Source organism: Acomys russatus, chromosome 6 (assembly GCF_903995435.1).
Source record: "Acomys russatus chromosome 6, mAcoRus1.1, whole genome shotgun sequence".
NCBI lineage: Eukaryota > Metazoa > Chordata > Mammalia > Rodentia > Muridae > Acomys > Acomys russatus.
In genome coordinates this window covers 72,341,108-72,359,470 of record NC_067142.1, presented here as the reverse complement: position 1 = coordinate 72,359,470, position 18,363 = coordinate 72,341,108, and the positions used below count along the sequence as shown (strand labels likewise).

At 44.6% G+C, this 18,363-nt stretch overlaps 2 protein-coding genes across 5 annotated transcripts in view; one reads left to right on the top strand and one right to left on the bottom strand.

Moving 5' to 3' along the window:
- The window catches only part of Adss2 (adenylosuccinate synthase 2), an 832,666-nt gene that overhangs the window by 331,511 nt on the left and 482,792 nt on the right, over positions 1-18,363 (top strand). The gene's annotated exons all lie outside the window — the stretch shown is intronic.
- On the bottom strand, positions 1,196-8,659 carry Zbtb18 (zinc finger and BTB domain containing 18). Of its 3 annotated transcripts, XM_051147964.1 has the most exons (3): positions 6,316-7,278; positions 3,320-4,007; positions 3,059-3,207 (listed from the first exon to the last, which is right to left on the bottom strand). In XM_051147964.1, exons 1-3 carry the CDS (start codon positions 6,542-6,544, stop codon positions 3,198-3,200), a joined length of 927 nt encoding a protein of 308 aa, XP_051003921.1. In that variant the 5' UTR covers positions 6,545-7,278; the 3' UTR covers positions 3,059-3,197. The 3 variants fall into 3 exon arrangements, with proteins under 3 accessions (XP_051003920.1, XP_051003919.1, XP_051003921.1); XM_051147963.1 differs by lacking the exon at positions 6,316-7,278 and adding an exon at positions 8,536-8,659 and having other exon boundaries at positions 1,196-4,007; XM_051147962.1 differs by having other exon boundaries at positions 1,196-4,007.

Genomic DNA, 18,363 nt, shown 5'->3' with positions numbered 1-18,363 from the left:
GAAAGTGATTTGCATTGTGTATGGGTTAGTAGTTGTGTGGCTTATTATGAAAAAAATCTACCTTTGCCATCTTAAGTTCTTTGTATTCACAATTTTTGAGGGAATTACAGTCTTGATCTACACTGGAGAAATGGGCTGTGTTTTTAAATGTGTACTTAGTGTCTTCTTAGATGATAAGAATGCGCATGTCTCCATAAAGCATTCTAATAACTTCAGAAACAGAATAAAATGGATACTAAAATGAAGATGCCATGCACTATGCAACTTTAAAAATCTGTTATGCGACCATAATACAAAAAACACACGGGGAATTCTCAGTTCATATAATTTATTGCAGTTAGCACACAGTTTAAAAATTCACCAACACACCAATAGTACAAAACTAAACAGCATTATAAGTTATTCCCCCTCAGGAAATAAAACATACTATGATTGTCAAAGCTAGATGTCAGTCTAAGATTTAGAACAAAGGAAGAATGTGAAACTAAGAAAAAGAAAAAGCAATCACTCACAATGACCACAAAAAAAAAAAAAAAAAAAAAAATCCAAAAAGTCCGTTCTTTCACAGACATTGATTGTCTTCTCTAAATTAATAAAGATTATTTTAACATAAACTGTATTTAAAAAAAAAACTAGAAACTCTTCAAGTAACTAAAGATAATGCTCCAAGGCCATTTTCACAGCTTTTTTTTTTGTTTTGTTTGTTTGCTTTAAATGCCATTACAGCCAAATTAACATACATTTGACCAAATATTTCCAAAACAGTCCAGCAACACACAATGGAGTTTTCCACTCAGTATCTTAAGCACAAAAATAGGCTATGTTTACAGTAGTTAAGGCGATCAAATTTTAAACGAAAGCAATTAAAAAAGAAAAAGGGAAAAACAACAAACGTTTTCCATGCTACTCCCATAGACCTTATTTGTAAGTGCAAGACAGGAAAACAAACACTGTGCAAAATGCTTCTGCCCTGCGCGCTGGTCATTAAAACCACACATTGGGCTGCAGCCTCCGCTGCCGATACACATAGTCTCCTAACCCCTTCCCCACGCCAATCAGGGCAGTTCAGTCCTTTCAGCCTGGGGCTTTTTCAGTCCATAGAATCTTTTCATGAGTTAGGGGGTGGGGGAAGGAAAGGAAATGGGGGAGAAAAAGAAAAGGGAAGCAAAAGGAGAGAGAGAGAGAGAGAGAGAGAGAGAGAGAGAATGACCTATGACCTATTGTCAATTTGTGCAGTAGTTACTCTAAAAATGCTCAGTTGGGTACGCGTGTACACCTAAACTCTGAGCTGGCATGGGTTCTGTGCAATTACAAGTGTGTTATAAATGCACACCGCACATGCAAATCTTTAAGCCGTTTGTAAACATTTATATGTTCCTTGTAATGTAGCGAAGTTATCAATTTGCAGCTTAAGTTTTTATTCAGCTTAACAGTTTCAACTTAAAGACAGTGGGAAAAGTCAATTTAAATTATATAAAATAAAAAATAAAAACAGTGCATTTACGTTCTTCGTAACACCAGTTTTTTCCCCAAATGGTGCTATTTTTCTAAGGAAATTAAATAATTTTAAACTCACTCGTTAAAGTTATACAATGCAAACAAAGACAAAAAATATATTGAAACTCATGCATTTCTGTAGCGTTAATATTTACTTTTCAAGACTCAACTAAGAGCATCAACACAACCTGTCAAGTTCTTTGACACCCCCCCCAGCCCATGTAATCAATTACAGTATACAAGAACAGTAATTCACATTTTAAACACACAGTTCAACACTGCTGAAGCTGCAATATCCTTTTTCATCTCAAGCAAACCTTCACAGAGACAGCCCCAGTGACCCAGTGTACTGTCAGATTTCTCTCACTGGGGACCATCAGAAAACCAGAAGTTGCCACAGAAAGTTTTAAGTCAACTGCTTGTTTAAAAATAGATAATCCAGCATCTCAGAAATTTTCCATTTGGGTCTAAAAGCATTCAGGTTTCCAACAGCCAGAAAATATTCATGCAATTTGAGACATATAAGGCGGCTAATAAAACTGGAGGGAATTTCTACTCTGAAAACAAAACAAAACAATGTGGGGCACAAGAAAAGCGCTCAAGACAATGCAGTGTTTACAAAATTAAGCCGTATGAAAGCGTTTTGTGACAGAACCGTTTGTTGAGAAGGTTTTTATTGGCTAACTTGGCCCACCCCTCAAAGGAAAGACACCTCTCTACTTCTGACTTGCTCTAAAGTTTCTTTTATCAGAATGCTAAATTAGTGAGATTCTCATGCTATTATTCTAAAGTGCAAAAACAAGTTAAGATCCCAACTTTTCAGTTCCAGGAAACAAGACTGCTTTTAGACCGTACCACAACTATATAGAGATCTATGTATATATATATGTATATATATATATATATAATTTATATATATATATAAAATTATTTCCAAAGTTCTTGAGAGCTATCTTCTAAGGTCCAGTCTCTGACAGTGGGCAAGCTCAGTGCTTCGCTTTTGACCGACAAGGAGTTCACCAACTCACAGTGGAACTTGCGGATGTGTCTGTACAGGTCTCCGGACTGCGTGAACCTGCGCTCGCACCACTTGCAGGCATGAGGCTTCTCGCGGGTGTGCACCACAGCATGGCGGCTCAGGTTGTGCGAGTACTGGAAACTCTTGCCGCACTGGGTGCACGTGTAGGGCTTCTCCCCCGAGTGAGTCCTCTCGTGGCGCTTGAGGGTGTACATACAGGAGAAAGTCTTCCCACACAGGGAGCACGTGGGCACGTTGACATCGGCTGCAGGCTTGCTGCGGATGCCATCCTGCTCGCGGAAGTGTGTGCTCAGGTGGATCTGCAGGATGTGGGGGCTGGGGAAGACTTTGTTGCACAGCGGGCACATGAAGATCTGGCCTGCGGGGCTCAGGATATTGGAGACATAGGGAAGCAGACTGCTCTCCATTCCTCCTTCCACCTGTACCCGCTCACTCTCTGGGGTCATCATCTCATCGTCGCTGGCTTTATCCTCCCGATCCAGCTCCCTTAAGACCGAGTCCTCCCTCAGCGGAGCCAGGTGGGCCGGCTCATACTGTACCCTGTTGTTAGTGCTCACACTCTCTTTCACAGTGCTATGTTCCATGTCATAGTCATTAGTGCCAACATCACTCTCATCACAGGACGCCTCTTTCTCCACCTTCACCTGCACCAGGTTGCTTCTCAGCACGTCCTGTGAAGAGAAATAAGAGCTGTTCAGATTTTCAACTCCTGAAAGGCTGGACTTGACAGACAGGTCCAGCACACAGTCAACATCTGCCGAATCCCTCACGGAGGTGACAGACCTCTGGGACAAAGACTCTGTTGAGCTGCAGGGGCTGGCTACTGTTTTTCCAGCTGCTGTGGCGTGTGGCTCGGCCTCTCCGCCAGCCTGGGGGATGCCTGCTGAGTCTGAGGGCAATCGCATCCACATGTTCCCAGGCTCAGCTGCCAAGTCCCTTTTGCTGGGCAGAATGTTCAATTTCTCATCTTCGCCTTCATCTTCATCACTGGGCAGGTCACCTGCCATGTGGCTGCTGCCGTCTGAGAGGCTCTCGACTTTGTCTGAACAACTTGAAGCATCTTCTTCTTTTTTGGTGCTGTCTGCCTCTGTGGTGGCTTTCTCTTTGAGCTTCTTTTTGCAGACTTTGACAATGTCATACATGTGGAGATAGCTGGCAGCTGCTAGCACGTCCTCAATGGGCAAGTCTTTGAACTGGAGTTTCCCTTCGTACATGAATTCAAGCAGGAGAGCGAAAGCGGGGGCTGTCACAATGTCGCTGTTCAGATGAACAATGTCTCTTTTGTCCAGCTGGTCCTTGTAAAAGAGGTGGAAGTACATGCTGCATGAAGCCAGCACAGCGCGGTGCGCCCGGAACTGGGCATCTCCCACCAGAACAGTGCAGTCACAAAGAAAGCCCTGGTGCCTCTGCTCACTCAGACACTGCAGCAAATGTCTGCTGTGGTCTGGAAACTCCATACTGTCTTCATAACCTGGGGAAAGACGAGTTTCTTGTTAGAGCCTGGTTAGGAGTTTAGCCTCTAGTTCCACTTTTAAAAATATCTGCCTTAGTGGTCGAGAGTTACATGTCTCTGAATTTTAAATCAGGCTCACACCCCAAGGACTCCCAAGTCACACATGCGACCTAAATGCACTTGCCAAGGACTCGCTCACCCCTCTCAGGACCCCTGGTCAAGTTTAAACCCTTCCTTTAGCTACAGCCTATTTACTGATAACAAGAATTCAGACCTCATCCAGATGAAATTTAACTAACTATTCATCAAATGACACCCACAAAACCTACAAGACTGCTTGAACTTCAAAGGGAAAAAGCGCATAATAACAAAGTCCCACACAAATGCTGGAAGAGTCAAGGAAACTTGTCCAACCATTCTTTTTATTTTATCACTTTTCATACCTGACTACTTAGAAAGCACAGACTAAACACACACACACATTTGGCTGAATTGAGGGGAAAAAAAAAAAGAAATTGCATAATTAGTCCAGAAATCAGCAAACAACTTACTTTTAAAGTCAGAGTGTTACAACAACAAAAGCCCTGTGCATAAGAACAGATGTTGGTGCCGTAAAAGATTTGCAGGTAGTGCACATGCAGGAGATCAGACAGAACTGCACTGCCAGATGGGAAAGATCATCTTTACTATGAACAAACCCAAACATTTTAAAAATGAATGGGGGGGGGGTGTGTGTTTCTTTGTAGAACCTCTACTTCAACAATATTAGCAACCAGAGAGGCTATTAACTCTGAAATTTTTCATCTAAACTTTGATCTGCTACAGGACAAAACAAACTCCATATTAAAATTAACCAAACTTTTACCACCCTAAAATGAGTTGCAAAAGCTTTATAGGTTCAATATTTAGTATTTTTTAAAGCCTTCCTAGGAAAAAAAAACAAAAAACAAAAAACCCAAACTTCCCCCCCTGGCTATACCTTAGGTATTCAACAAAAAATACTTTGTTTCAATAATAACTTGATATATTTTGTTTTCCCAATAGCTTCTATTCTTTCAGTTATACATCTTTGCCATGTTTTCTTTCTGCCAAGGAAGGGTGGTGAAAGGAGGGAAGGAAAAGATAGGGTAAGAATCCAATTGTAGTGGCTAAAACTCCTTAAGATAAGCAGAGCTCACTTCCCAATCCTGGGACCAGAAGCAAGCCTCCCCACATCTAGCTCAGCAAGTAAATCTGGGGATGGAGAGGAAGCTAATATTCAGAAACTACCTCCCTCCCTCTCCACTGTGCTTACACACCGTGAACCGTCCATCCTAACCGCAGGTACCGTCTGAAAGACACCACCAATAGAACAAACCAAGATTTACAATACAATCACTTTAAGTGCTCCACAGCTAACATCAATCCTAATCCTTGAGAGGGCTAAAAATAAAGATTGGAGGGCAGCTCACAAGGTAGCCGTGATCAAATTAGGAGGCTGAGAGGACAGAGAGGGACGAAGAAGGAAGCTTATAAACATCTGATCCAGCTGACTGTGGCCATATGGCAGCTGCTGCCCAGATAAAGAGATTAAGAATAGAGGAGTGCGATTACAGCTGTCTGGCCAATTCAGGCAGCTCAAATCTACAAGTTCTAAATTAGTCGCTAACACAAAAACTCCTGCAAATAATTATTGTTATGCTGAAATAAAAGATCTCTTAAATATATATTTGAAAAAAAATGAGGAAACTGGTCAAACTATTCTCCTAGGGACAAAAGTTCTCTCTCTTCTTTCCTTCTTAAAAAACAAAAAACAAAACAAAACAAAAAACCACTAACAAAAACCCTCCGGTTTCAAAAGCACTACAGCTGTATGCTGCTTTCAGTAATGCTTGCCGAATGTTTTGAAGAGTAAAGTTTCACAGTGGAATTAATTACACAACAACCTAGCTTCTTAACCAGAGTAATCTTCTCGTGTAAGTTTGAAAGCTGGATTCCAGACAGTTTACTATTTCTCCCCCCTCAAGCAGAAGGAATCTAAACAGCAGTGAACAAAAGGCTTCGTAATCCAAAGTGATCTCCAAAAGCTATATTCCAAAGCCTTCCTTACCATCTGAAAACTTGAAATATTTCTGTGTATTAAAGTTATTTACTTGTTCAAATAAAAGAAATAAAAATTTAAACCAAGAAAATCTAAGACTTTCAACTCCTTAAGACCATCACTTCATGCTCAATTTCACATATTATTCATAAAGTGGATTAGAAAAGTAATGTGATTTAAAAAAAAAAAAATCAAATAAAACACCCAAACAGAAAGATGCTCAATCTAATCTCTTGCTACTCCTACCTTTAGGACACATAAACTTGATTAAGTCCTTCCCTCGGAGTCTTGCTGGCTCCAGGTCTGTTACATCGGTGGAAAAAAAGCAGACTAGGAGAGACAGATGCGAAGTGGAGATGATGTTGGAGAGGAATGAGATACCTTCTCCACCACAGACCCGCACACACTGACTCCCTGTCTGTGTGTTAGAATAAAAGGCTGAGGGATGGCAGGCTGTCAGCTGCTCTGACATCATGCTCAGATGGAAATGCTACCTCCAGCTGTGCTCCTTTAATGCCATATGCTACTCCTCTACACTCCTGCCACCAGCTTCTTCTTAGGAGAACTTTTCTCTTCTGTTAGTATAAACAAAATACTTCAAAGTCTTCCTTTTCCCCCCCAAACTTTCTAACAGAAGAAATTGAAAAACTCAGCATATGGAGTCCTACTGTATTTATGGAATCGCAACACTTCTGCCTCAAGTTGGTGGACTGGCTCACATATGACAGCACACTCAAGCTCAGCGCTATTCAGGAAACCCACACTCACTTTTATTCCACTCCAACGTCTAGTTTCAAAGGCAGCTTAGGGATATTTTTAAACCAACCCATTTGACATCTCCAGTCCCATTTCAACATTATTACAGCACGGTTTTTTTTTCCCTTCCCCTGCGGAGATAATGGTAGACATCTCCGAAATGTTGGCAGACTTATTAAGAACTATTACTTTAGTGTGGCTCACCTTATTATTTCACTCTTACTTAGCAACTTATCTGCAACTACCTCCCAGGAAAATATTTCACACCACCACAGTTAATGCAAATTTCCATTCTCAGCACCAACAAACTGAAACTGCACTTCTGAAATCCTGGAAAGTATTTTAGTTCAACGAGTCAAATTAATAAACTGACACAACCTGCTACAGTCCCTCTGAAGGACCATTTGACATACATCTCGTCTTTCTGCTCAGAAAAGCCGACGCTTTGTCTTGCCCTTCGTCTCTCTCTCTCTCTCTCTCTTTGAGGGAAGAGGCTGTGATGCCCAGGAGGGGTGAGAAGCCAGGTGTAGACTTTGGGAACTTTTTTTGGCTAGAGTGCTGGATCTTTTCTAACGGCTGATGAAATGTTAATGTAACCGGGGCTGGGCCGCCGGGTGCCCTGCAAGGTGCTGCGACATGACATCTATGAATGTCAGACACATCTCAGACTCTTGGGAGGTTGGGGAGTAGAAAAAAGAAGTTGGGGCCCGAGGCACAAGTGTCCCAACCCGGGCCACAACTACTTAGGTTCGCCTTAAAAACCAGAGGCAAGGAGCTAGAGAACAAAACCTCAATTCTGTCCTGCCCTCGCTCACGAGTCACAAACCTAACTTTCTCTAACTTCGCGGTGAATGACATAATTCTGAACTCGTTCGGGAGGCACTATGTGCATATTACTTCCCTGCCACACACACCCTCTTTTCCACAGATACCCTCGCCCCATTCCAATATATCTGACATTAATCACCCCGTTTACCCAGTGGGGTGGTGGTGGGGGTGAGTGACAGTTTAATGAGCTCCAAGAACCGCAATGGCCCGAAGATATCCACTCCACAGATCAACCCGTCCACCGCTACCGCGGACCCGCGGAGGTTCTGTGAGGTTTGGGGTTTTGTTTTTCAGAGGTGGGGGTAGGGTGCCCCGGGTGTGTGTGAGGTTTGGGGTGGGAAGAGATGCAAATCTTCGCGTAGTTCGCCGTGCAGAAAGCACTCAGGGAAAGAGGAAGGGTGAAACCACAGGGAAGGAGGTGCAGGGCAGAGAGCCGGTGCAGCAGGAAAACACCTTCCACAACGGCCGAGAAAACAGACCCGGGTCGCCGCAACAACAAAAGAAAAGTCGCAAGAAGCGGCGCGGCGACCGCTCCCCCGCCGCCGCCGCGCGCCTGCCCCCGGGGCCTCCGGGCAACCGCAACCCGGGCGCCGCACCCTCCCCCTCCCCCGGCCCTGCAGCTGCACCGGCCCCGGAGCCGCGGCCGTCCCGGGCGCTGCAGCTGCGGCGGCCCGGCCCCCCTCCCCCGCCCGCCCGCCCTCCGCACCGGGAGGCGCCGCCGCAGCTGCACCGAGTCCGCCCCGCGCCGCAGCTGCACCGGCCGGGGAGCGCGGCCAGGCGAGGCGAGGCGAGCCCGCACCACCCGCCCTCCGCCGCACTAACTAACTCCGCCCGGCGGGAGCCCGTGGCCGGCAGCGGGGCAGGGCGGGCGCGGGGACTCACACGGAGCGGCCCGAGTCGCCGCGTCCCCGCCGCGTCCTCCTCCTCCTCCTTCTCTGCCGCCGCCGCCGCTGGACTTGTGGGCGTCCTCCGCCGGCCCCCGCCCGCCCGCCGGCCCCGGCCCGGGCCCCGCGCGCCCCCGCCGCCCCCCGCCCGCGCTGGCAGCCTGAGGCGCGCGGCCGAGCCACAGGGCCCCACTCTTTCAACGGCTCCCCATGGCAGCAGCCCAGCGGCGGCCGCAGCCTGCCAGACGCACGGGCGGGAGCGGGCGGGCGGGCGAGCGCGGCGCCGGGCCGGGGGGCGGGGCGGGCGGGGCGCGGGCGGGGGGCGGACGACGCACACGCACGCACGCGGCGGCGCGGCCCAGATGTGGCCCCGCCCGGCCGGGCCGCCCCGCGCCGGCCGCTCAGCGATTGAGCGAAAGCGGCGGGCCCCGGTCCCTGGCCCGCCCCCGCTCTCGGTGTCGCCCAGTAGGAGAGCGGTGTTTAGGGAGGGCGGAGGAGCAGCGGAACTGACGGGGCAGCTCGGCCAATGGGAGCGGCGGGCAGGAGCTGCCGCCTGCGCGCGCCAATCGCAGGCGGCGACTGTTGGGTGGGCGTGGTCTTTTCCAAGGGGGCGGAGTCCGCGGGCCGCCGCCGCGGCGGCGGCGGCGGCGGCAGCGGCGCCCCTCTGGGTGACTTGGCCGTGAGAAAGTGAAAGGAGCCCGCAGGCGGCGGCGACAGCTGCGCGGGGAGGGGCCTGCTTCCAGGCTGGCGACGAGCGCGCTCTGGGGGTGTGGAGCGAGCGAGTCCGCGTGCACCGCGACGGCCATAAGTATACTTTTACACGGGGCAGGTGTCCCGGGCAGGCCGAGCGTGTGGGGCCGCAGCTGGCGGGGCCGGCCTGGGGCGGGTGGCTTCTGGCCCTCCTGCAGTGCATGCTCGGGCAGCGTCCTCCGGGACTGGCCGCCTCCGGCCTGCGCTGTCTGCCGCCAGGTGCACGCGAGCTGCCAGGTCCCAGCGGCTGTGAGAGGCGCCTTTTCCCGGCGTCCTCAGTGCAAGTTGCAGCTGCGTTTCTCTCCACGATCCCCGCGTCCCGTGACAAGCAAAGACCGATTGCCCCGAGACCAGTCTTAGAGCTTTCCTGTGAGAGTGATACTTGTAGACGCTTTAGCCTCATTCTTAATTGGTACGCAGCGAGCAACAGCTTTATATTACCGAAGGGAAAGACGTTATTTTGTGTGGCGCTTCTCTCCTGCGAATAAACTTCCTCTGTACCTGTTCTTAGTAGCTAACCTGTGTGGCTTACTTCCACAGCAAGGAGGAAATGTAGAAAGGTTCTGCTTTCAGGATAATGGAAGGCAAGAATAATACACAAAAAGTTGAATAACAAACGGGGGAGAAGATGATTCAAGGCAATAAAACAGAAAACTTCGTAGCGAGGAAGTCAACACACTAGCTAGCTAGTAATTGTCTAAATGAAATGTGTTTACTTTTTGCTATGTCAACCCTGCCTGGCAAGCCCTGTTGCTAACCAACTTGCCAGGAAACCTTGCAGCTGAGCAAAATCTGCTTTCTCATTCTTTCAGGTCAAACAGGTAAAGAAGGTGAAAGTAATTGGGCAAATCTGACATATTGAATTACTAAGGAAGAAACCAACATACACAGAGTACCTAAAATTCCGAGAACTTTGATATTCTGTTGGAAATAGTAATGCTTTATACTCTTTCCTCATCTCTTATGTATCCTCGGGATGGATCTGGGAGATAGGGTGGAGGTCAGGGCAGTCTTCAGATTCAACCCGAATTTCCTTCCCAGAAGAAAGGAGACCTAGTCTCCATCTGTTTCACCCGAGGGGAGTTTACAAACAGTTTTTGTTGTGGTGGTTTGGTTTGGCTTTTTGAGACAAGGTCTCTCTACATTGAGAGTCCTGGCTGTCCTGTAACTCACTGTGTAGACCATACTGGCCTCAGACTCACAAGAGGTCTGCCTATCACTTCCTTCCAAAGGTTGTGGTAAAAGACATGGGCCACTACACCCCATTACCAGTATAGATGAATGAGACACACTTTAAAAACATAAAAAGGAATATATGTGTTATGGAGAATTCAAGAGAATAAAAGGAAAAAAATGTTTGTATTCATAAAGTCATTTCCCACGAATTAAAAGTTAACAATGAGGGGACTTAGCAAACCTCCAGATAAATAGATATAAAGTAGCTGATAATGCCAGGATATCAAAACATAAGTTTACAAGAAAACTGGGACATTCAGATTATCCACCAAAACTTCCACTCAGTTTTATGGTGTCCAGAGTGAAATTACAATTCTGACAGTAGTTTGCAGAATGTGCCTACAAGTGGAGCTAACAGTCCCAGAGATGGACAGAAGACACTGGTGGATCGGGAAGTTGTAAATATGGCTTGCTTTATTTTGGGGCTGTTTTCCTTTTAAGCCATAACTAGTATCCATTTTGAGAACTGAAAAGTATGTCCAGGAAATACAGATTAAATGGATATTTAAGGAAGCCAGTCTGTCACCCCTCATTGCTATGACAGTCAAATCCAAGGTCCCTAGTGCAATTGTATTTTCTCTGCTCCCTCCGTCACCCCCAACTTCAATTGAAGTGTCTTAAAAAACTTATTTCACAAATGGTACTTTCAGTTCTGGCTGGAAAATCAGCATACAAACAAGTGTGATGGGCATCAGGTGCTGTGTACAGGAGGGCTTCTGTTTGTTTTCTCCATCCATTGGATCCATGGAGGATAAAGCCCCGGAGTCCAAATAATTTCCCTTAAACATCTTTCTGGAACCGAAGTCCTTCTACTCCTATACAATAGTCTAAACAAATTAACCATGAAACAAAGAAACTTGACAGAGTTCATTGTTGTTTTAAAGCTAATAGACTACCCCCCCCCCCAACGCCCACCTCACACAGTGAGAACAAATACGCAGAAAACACCAACACTAAGCTGTTGGAGAAAATATGCCTTTTTCTTTTTTTTTTTTTCCCCTGAAGGAGTGCCTTTGCTTCACAATTCTGATTCACCCAAGCTTCTCCAGGAGTCCTGAAATTTAAAAATAAAATAATACAAGAGATTTCTTGGGAGAGAACAAATGTATCATAAAGTTCGTGTCAAGCAGTAACAATCTAACAGGATAAACATCAATTTGATGAGCAGCTGTATCAGAAGAATGGCTTTTAGGACTGAATCACAAGTTCCAGCTTTGAAAGCCCGTCTTTGACTTTATTGCAGGTAACATCATGTTGGAAATTATGAAAGTAAATTTTAAATTGGGCTTATAAACTTACCAATTTCATGTATAGTTGGAATTTTTACTAAAAATTCAGAATTACAAGCAAACTAACAAAAGATCAGATAATCCTAGTATGAGATTTATAACAACTATTTTAAGTATCAAAATGTGATTAGAGTTACCTGTTGTTTAATTACTTTTAGGTAAAAGCTTCCTATATTGCCTAGGTTGCCTTTGAACTTGTAGTGTCAAGCAACCATCCTGCTTCTGCATCCCAAAGAACTATCACGCTTGGCTCTGATTTTTAATCTATAGAGAAAGGGCACATTAAAATAAAAAGTTTTTCAAGGCTCTGTTAAATACACTGCTTTCCACACATGGCATGAACGAGACTATTAACTTTCTGTTTCTTTTTGAGACAGATACCACTATGTAGCCCAGGCTGCTTGAAACTTCTAATCCTCCTGCCTCAGCCTCCCAGCAATGACCAGTTTCCCCCCACCCCCTTTCCTGTATACTAAGAAAGAGCAGGTTGAAATAGTCTGAGGCCACATAAACATAGTGCTGCAACAATGATTTTTAAAGAGAAACGAACTGGAATATTTTCAAATATTTATTTATTTATTTATACAATATTCTGCCTGAATATGTGCCTACACACCAGACAAGAGCACCAGATCTCATTATAGATGGTTGTGAGCCACCATGTGGTTGCTGGAAATTGAACTCAGGACCTTTGAAAGAACTGACAGTGCTCTTAACCAGTGAGCCAACTCTCCAGCCCAACGAACTGGAATTTACACCACAGTGATGACTAGGGAGTGTATTCCCTAAGGGATCTGAACCCTGTCCCACTGTGTGTGTGTGTGTGTGTGTGTGTGTGTGTGTGTGTGTGTGTGTGTGTGTGTGTTCAGTACATATATTTGGGGCCACAGAGACAACTAAGGAGCTAAGAGTACTGCCTGCACAAGCCTGAGGACCCACAATTTTTTTTTTAACCCTGATGGGTGAGTAGGGTGAGGGCATCTGTAACTACAGAGCTCCTGAAGGCTAGCTAGCCTAGAATATATAGTACAAAAGCAAGAAAGACTCCCTCAACAAAGTGAAAGGTGAGAAGGCTACCCCTCAAAGTTATCCTTTAACTTTCACATGCATGCAATCACCCGCATACACACACACACACACACACACATACACTAATAAAAACACTTTTTTTTAATAACAGGGTCTCACTAGGTAGCCCTAACTAATCTGGAGCTTGCTATGTAGACCAGGCTGGCCTTGAACTCACAGAGAACACCTGCCTCTGCCTAGCAAGTGTTGGCATTAAAGACTGCATACCACCATATTTAGCCAATGAAAATGCTTTTTAAAACTTAAATACATATGCATACATAATTCTGTGGCATACATTATATATCAAGTCATTTCCCAGGTTATAGATTATGTGGTTAGGAGCCTATACGTTAAATTTCTGAAGTGTGATTTCTGAGCCTTAGAGATAACTCCATCAGATTGAGGGAAGATCTTTACACTGGATGCAGGGGCAGTGAGGTCACTCCTGTGCTGAGAGCAGAGTTATCTACACCAGTAATTCAAAACAGCTGAGGGTCAAGGGCAAGCGACTTGAGTAATGCCCTGTTCCCAGAATGGTTTTTCCTGTATGGCAAGTTCTCAGCTGCCTCCTGTAGTGTGGTAGCTGAAGGGGGCCAAGAGCTCAGGCTCTTGTGGAACCAGGACTTGTGACTAAAGAGACTTTAGCAGGAAAGCAAACTTATTTCATTAGCTTTTCAACCCACAACCTCTTTTCTCAGTTTCTTTTCTCTTTCATAAAATACTTTATGCCATAAAACATATGGAAGTGTAAGAATGCACACAGTGGTGCTTTTATAGACATATCTGTGCTTGCTTTGTGTGTAACCATCATTTTCTTCATACATAATATGAGGCCACCCGCCCCCAGTTATGTTGGTAATGGAACTCAGGGCCTTGAGTATGTTAGGCAAGTGCCTTAGCACCCATCCACAGTCCCACTCACCCCAAGCTGGCTCCCTTCCTTGCTAAACAAAAAGCCTGCCTACCATCTCTTAATGAGAGTTTAGTCAGTTAGCATTTATTTAAATGTCAACCTAAACAAAACAGGCAGGTACAGGCAAGGCTACCATCCATGAAGATCACACAGAGCCCCCTGAAACTAAATGTGAAATACATCTGTTGTGTTTGAAGGAATGTTAATTTGGACCACTAAAAGGTATGTTTGTGTTATCTGTGGATTTTTCTTGCCTGGACTGAATCATTTACAATAATCTTACACACATAGGTTTTCCAAATGAGTCAGTTCTAGCAAGAAAGATTGACCATGACAATATCTTCTCTCTCTCAATACCGGAAGTCTTCTGTGAGTATCAACTTCTCTAGAATCCCATAACATATGTAATAAATAAAACTGCTTTATTTGTTTTTTAAAAGGGATAAAAAGTCTAAAGACATAAATGTTAGTGTTCATGATTGTGTTCAGCCACTCACATTTGGGTTGTGTTGAAGTATGGGGTGCAAGTGAGCATAGAAGAAGCCAATGAGGTATTTTCTTCACTTTAGAGAGAGGGTAGCTTGGGGGCTTGGGGAGCGGTGGAGTGAGGGGTGGGGGTGGGAGTTGGACCACACACTTGGTCTACTTCAGGTGCTGAGCAAAAGACAGAAACAGTGTCTACTGATCTGCATTCCAAACAGGGCAGGAAGGCTCTCTCTGGTCTGCTTCATTTCCATCCTCCATGGACTTGAACAGGCAGAGAGGAAAAAAAGATAAAGATGCACTCCAAAGTTATCAACTGAGCACTTGCAATGTGTCAGAGAAACAAATATGGACCCACACTCTCATGGGTCCTGGAGACTTTCCGCCCTGTGCTAGGCAACAAGAATACGTGGATTAATATCACCCCCTTTTATTCGTTATGTATAGATGTTACTGTTATTCGTATTTCAGTGGCTAAAATATTGGTGTCTGATAAATATATAGCAATCCAAACCATCATTGTTTTAAAAAAAGACTTCTAATTAAAATCCCTGATGATAAAGAAATTCTAAACGTTTACCACAGACGTCTTGATGCATACTAAATTCGAACTAGTCTCTGTAAGAAGCGCAGACAGAAGGTTAAATCTCACTCCAGAATTCACTTTGCCCTTAGCGATCACATGCAATTCAGGAAGTTACTTCCTTTACAAAGAACTAGCATTTATGCTTAAGACTAAAATGATTATTTTTAAAGTACCCATTTTACAATGCAAATGTGTATCTAAATTAAACTCAGTAAAAAAAAAATAAGCATCTTAAGTTGAATCTACAGTAATGACTTTATAGGAGACAATAGGGAAAGTGGTTCTTCAGTATGAACTCAGAGAAAACAGATTTTTAAATCCCTCTTTGAACTTTTTTCTGTCTCTGTATGTTAATGTCTGGCACAGCTTGTACTGGGAACCCATTGCTCAGAAGATACTTTATAGCAGTGAGGCTGTTTAACCAGACCTATCTAAAAGGATACATTGGGTGAAAAAATAACAAGCAATCTGGAGGTGGTGCATGCCTGGACTCACAACACTCAGGAAACAGACAGAAGGGAGAGAATTAAAGAAAAGTTCAAGGCTAGCAGGGTCTGCAGAGTGAGTTCCAGGCCAGCCAAGACTAAGCAGAGAGACCCTGTCACAAACAAACAAATAAACAAACAAACAGAAAACAACAAAACAAATAAACCCAACTAGCAGCCGATCTACAACGCCAAGCCATACTTTAGCACTTGGAATAGGGAACAGTTGCAGAAACACTAGCTCCCTAAGAGAGAACAGCCAGCCGTAGAAGACCAGGGAACAGGAATACACTCACAAACAGGTCACTCTGGACAAAGATAAATGCAGGCTGAGAAGAACAGTCTTAAGAGGCAATAGCTTATTTGGGGGGGGGGGGTACACTTTAAAGAAGAACAATAAGATGGTGACTATAGAATAACTGAAGAGATGGAGAGAAGGCAAGACCGAGTGGGTGTTGGTCCGTGCTTGGCGGAGAAGAAGCATGGAGAAGCAGTACCAGAGCAACATAAATAAAGCCGACAGCAGCACACATTCCAGGGCTCTGCCCATCACTGCCTTTAAATGATGCTCTGTGAAGTTGCTATCTGCAAAGTTAAAAAAAAGAAAATCACTAGAATATATGTAGTATTTAACTTTTCCTAGGCACAAAATGTGTGTGCGTTGGTTCACACTTACATGCCTTGCTGATTTGTTAGGTTGGTTTTTCTGATGAGACCTGCTTAGTACAATCTAGATTTTCATGAGATAGAATCAGAGTTTTCATAGCACACTGACATTGCTTTATGTTGACCCTACCATAGAGCCATGTTGTCTTTTCAATAAGGAATGTCAACTTTTGTTAACATAACTAGTCATATTTTAGAATAAATGTATTAATTTCACAGCCACTGAATTTCTATGATACAGGGCCTGGAGCTACGGACTTTGGTGCAATTGTTCAGTGTCAGGGGCTGAGCAAAAGACAGAAACAGTGTCTACTGATCTGCATTCCAAACAGGGCAGGAAGGCTCTCTCTGGTCTGCTTCATTTCCATCCTCCATGGACTTGAACAGGCAGAGAGGAAAAAAAGATAAAGATGCACTCCAAAGTTATCGACTGAGCACTTGCAATGTGTAAGAGAAACAAATATGGACCCACACTCTCATGGGTCCTGTAGAGTTTCTGCCCTGTGCTAGGGAGAACATTTGACTCAGGGGCTCCATCCAGGTGCAAAAATTAGCACTGGAAAGAAATGGGGTTGCAGAGGCTGGGGAGACACCTTAGCAATTAAGACCTCTTATTGCTCTTCCAGAGGACTGTTAACTCCACAGAATCATGTCTTCTTGCCTCTGAGGTCTCCTGTACTCACAAGCACACAGCCCTTCCACATGCACACATATTTTAAAAATCAAATAAATGTTAATAATTTTTAGAATTAATGAAAGAAGGTTGAAAACACAATCCAGGAAAATTTGTATGATCTAAAATACTTTTCCATCTTTAAATTTCATTTGCTTGGCTTATTGTCCTGTGTATGATGTGTGTGCATGATACGTGGCAGTGTGTGCACCGCAGAGCACACGCAGAGGTCAGAGAACAACTTCATGAAGTGGGTTCTCTTCTTCCATTTTCATAAGCGGTCTGGAGATTGAAATCTGGCGGTCAGGCTGTACAGCGTGCACCTTGACCCACTGAGCCATCTCGAAGACCCTCTGATTTACTTCCATGGGTGTACTGTCATCCAGCCGAGAAACCTCCCCGTGTGTGTAGATGTGTAAGATCAGAGCATCTCTGCCCTGTGCACTGACACTGGGTTCCAGGGGCTCGGGAGGCTGGGGCAGAAAGGCCACTTAAGCTTGGATGTTGGAGGGCAGCCTAGGCAAACTAGTAAGACTCCCAAGGAAGAAAAAAACAAAAACAAAAACAAAACAAAACAAAAAAACCCCTTCGTTTTATAGGTGAGTTAGTTCTCAGAACTCAGAAGTGTATGGGACCTTATTCTTGTCACCTGGAGGAGACTGCCCAAAGGGAATGGTTAAGTGACTTTCCAAGATCCTAAATCAAGTTTGGAGGGTTTAAGAGCTAGCTCTTCCTGGTCACCGAGTCTTTACATGTAAGACTTTAGGAAATGAGAGGAAAACCCCATAAGGTAGCCCACACCTGGGAAGGCCAGTGCAGGAAGCTTTTCCTGGCCAACAGAGTGAGACGCTGCTGCCTAACAAACACAACAAATCAAAGAAGGAAATAAGAACCCCTATCTAAAACAAAAACAAAACAAAACGGAACAAAACAAAATCTGCTGTACTTTATAAAGAAACTACCTATTGATTTTCTACGTTTAAGGGAACAGTCCATAATCTCTATTGAACCAGATAGACAAGCTAAAAATATAATAGAATAAATAATCCCTGACTTCTTAAGTGAAAATGTATGCTGTCTGTGGATACAAATGAAAATGTTTTCCTCTCTGCAGACACTGATGAGACGAGAGGGTCCTGAGAACAGAGAATGCAACGCTGCAGAGGAGTGGATAAAAATGCTATCTGGGTGCATCCTGTGACTGTGAGAGATAAAAGATTATATTTTCATTTGCATGGTTTGCTGGCTTTTATTTGGCAGATATAATAACATGGGCTACACAGAGCCCATAAAACAAAGTGAGAACAGCAGCTCATTCGGTGACAGAATGGAACAGTTATGGCTAAAGGGCTTACATAATTCATTTCAAACCCTTATGTCTGTATTTATTGTTGTTTAAATGAAAATTAAACTCTCACAGCCATAAGGAGGGATCTGGTCAGAAATGTGATTGAGACTCTTTCTTCTTGCGTGCCTTCTGAGATTATCAGTCCGTGACACCTACAGACGGCTATGGAGCTAGAAGGAACACACTTGGAGTGAGCGCTCTACTTACCCACTGCGCCCATTCTGCTTTGCTAATCAACTCTAGAACTGTTCCTACAGAAGTGTTAAAGTGAGGTGCAAGAGAGGTCCTGTACATTAACTGTCGTAGAATTTCTGGTTATTGGAGCA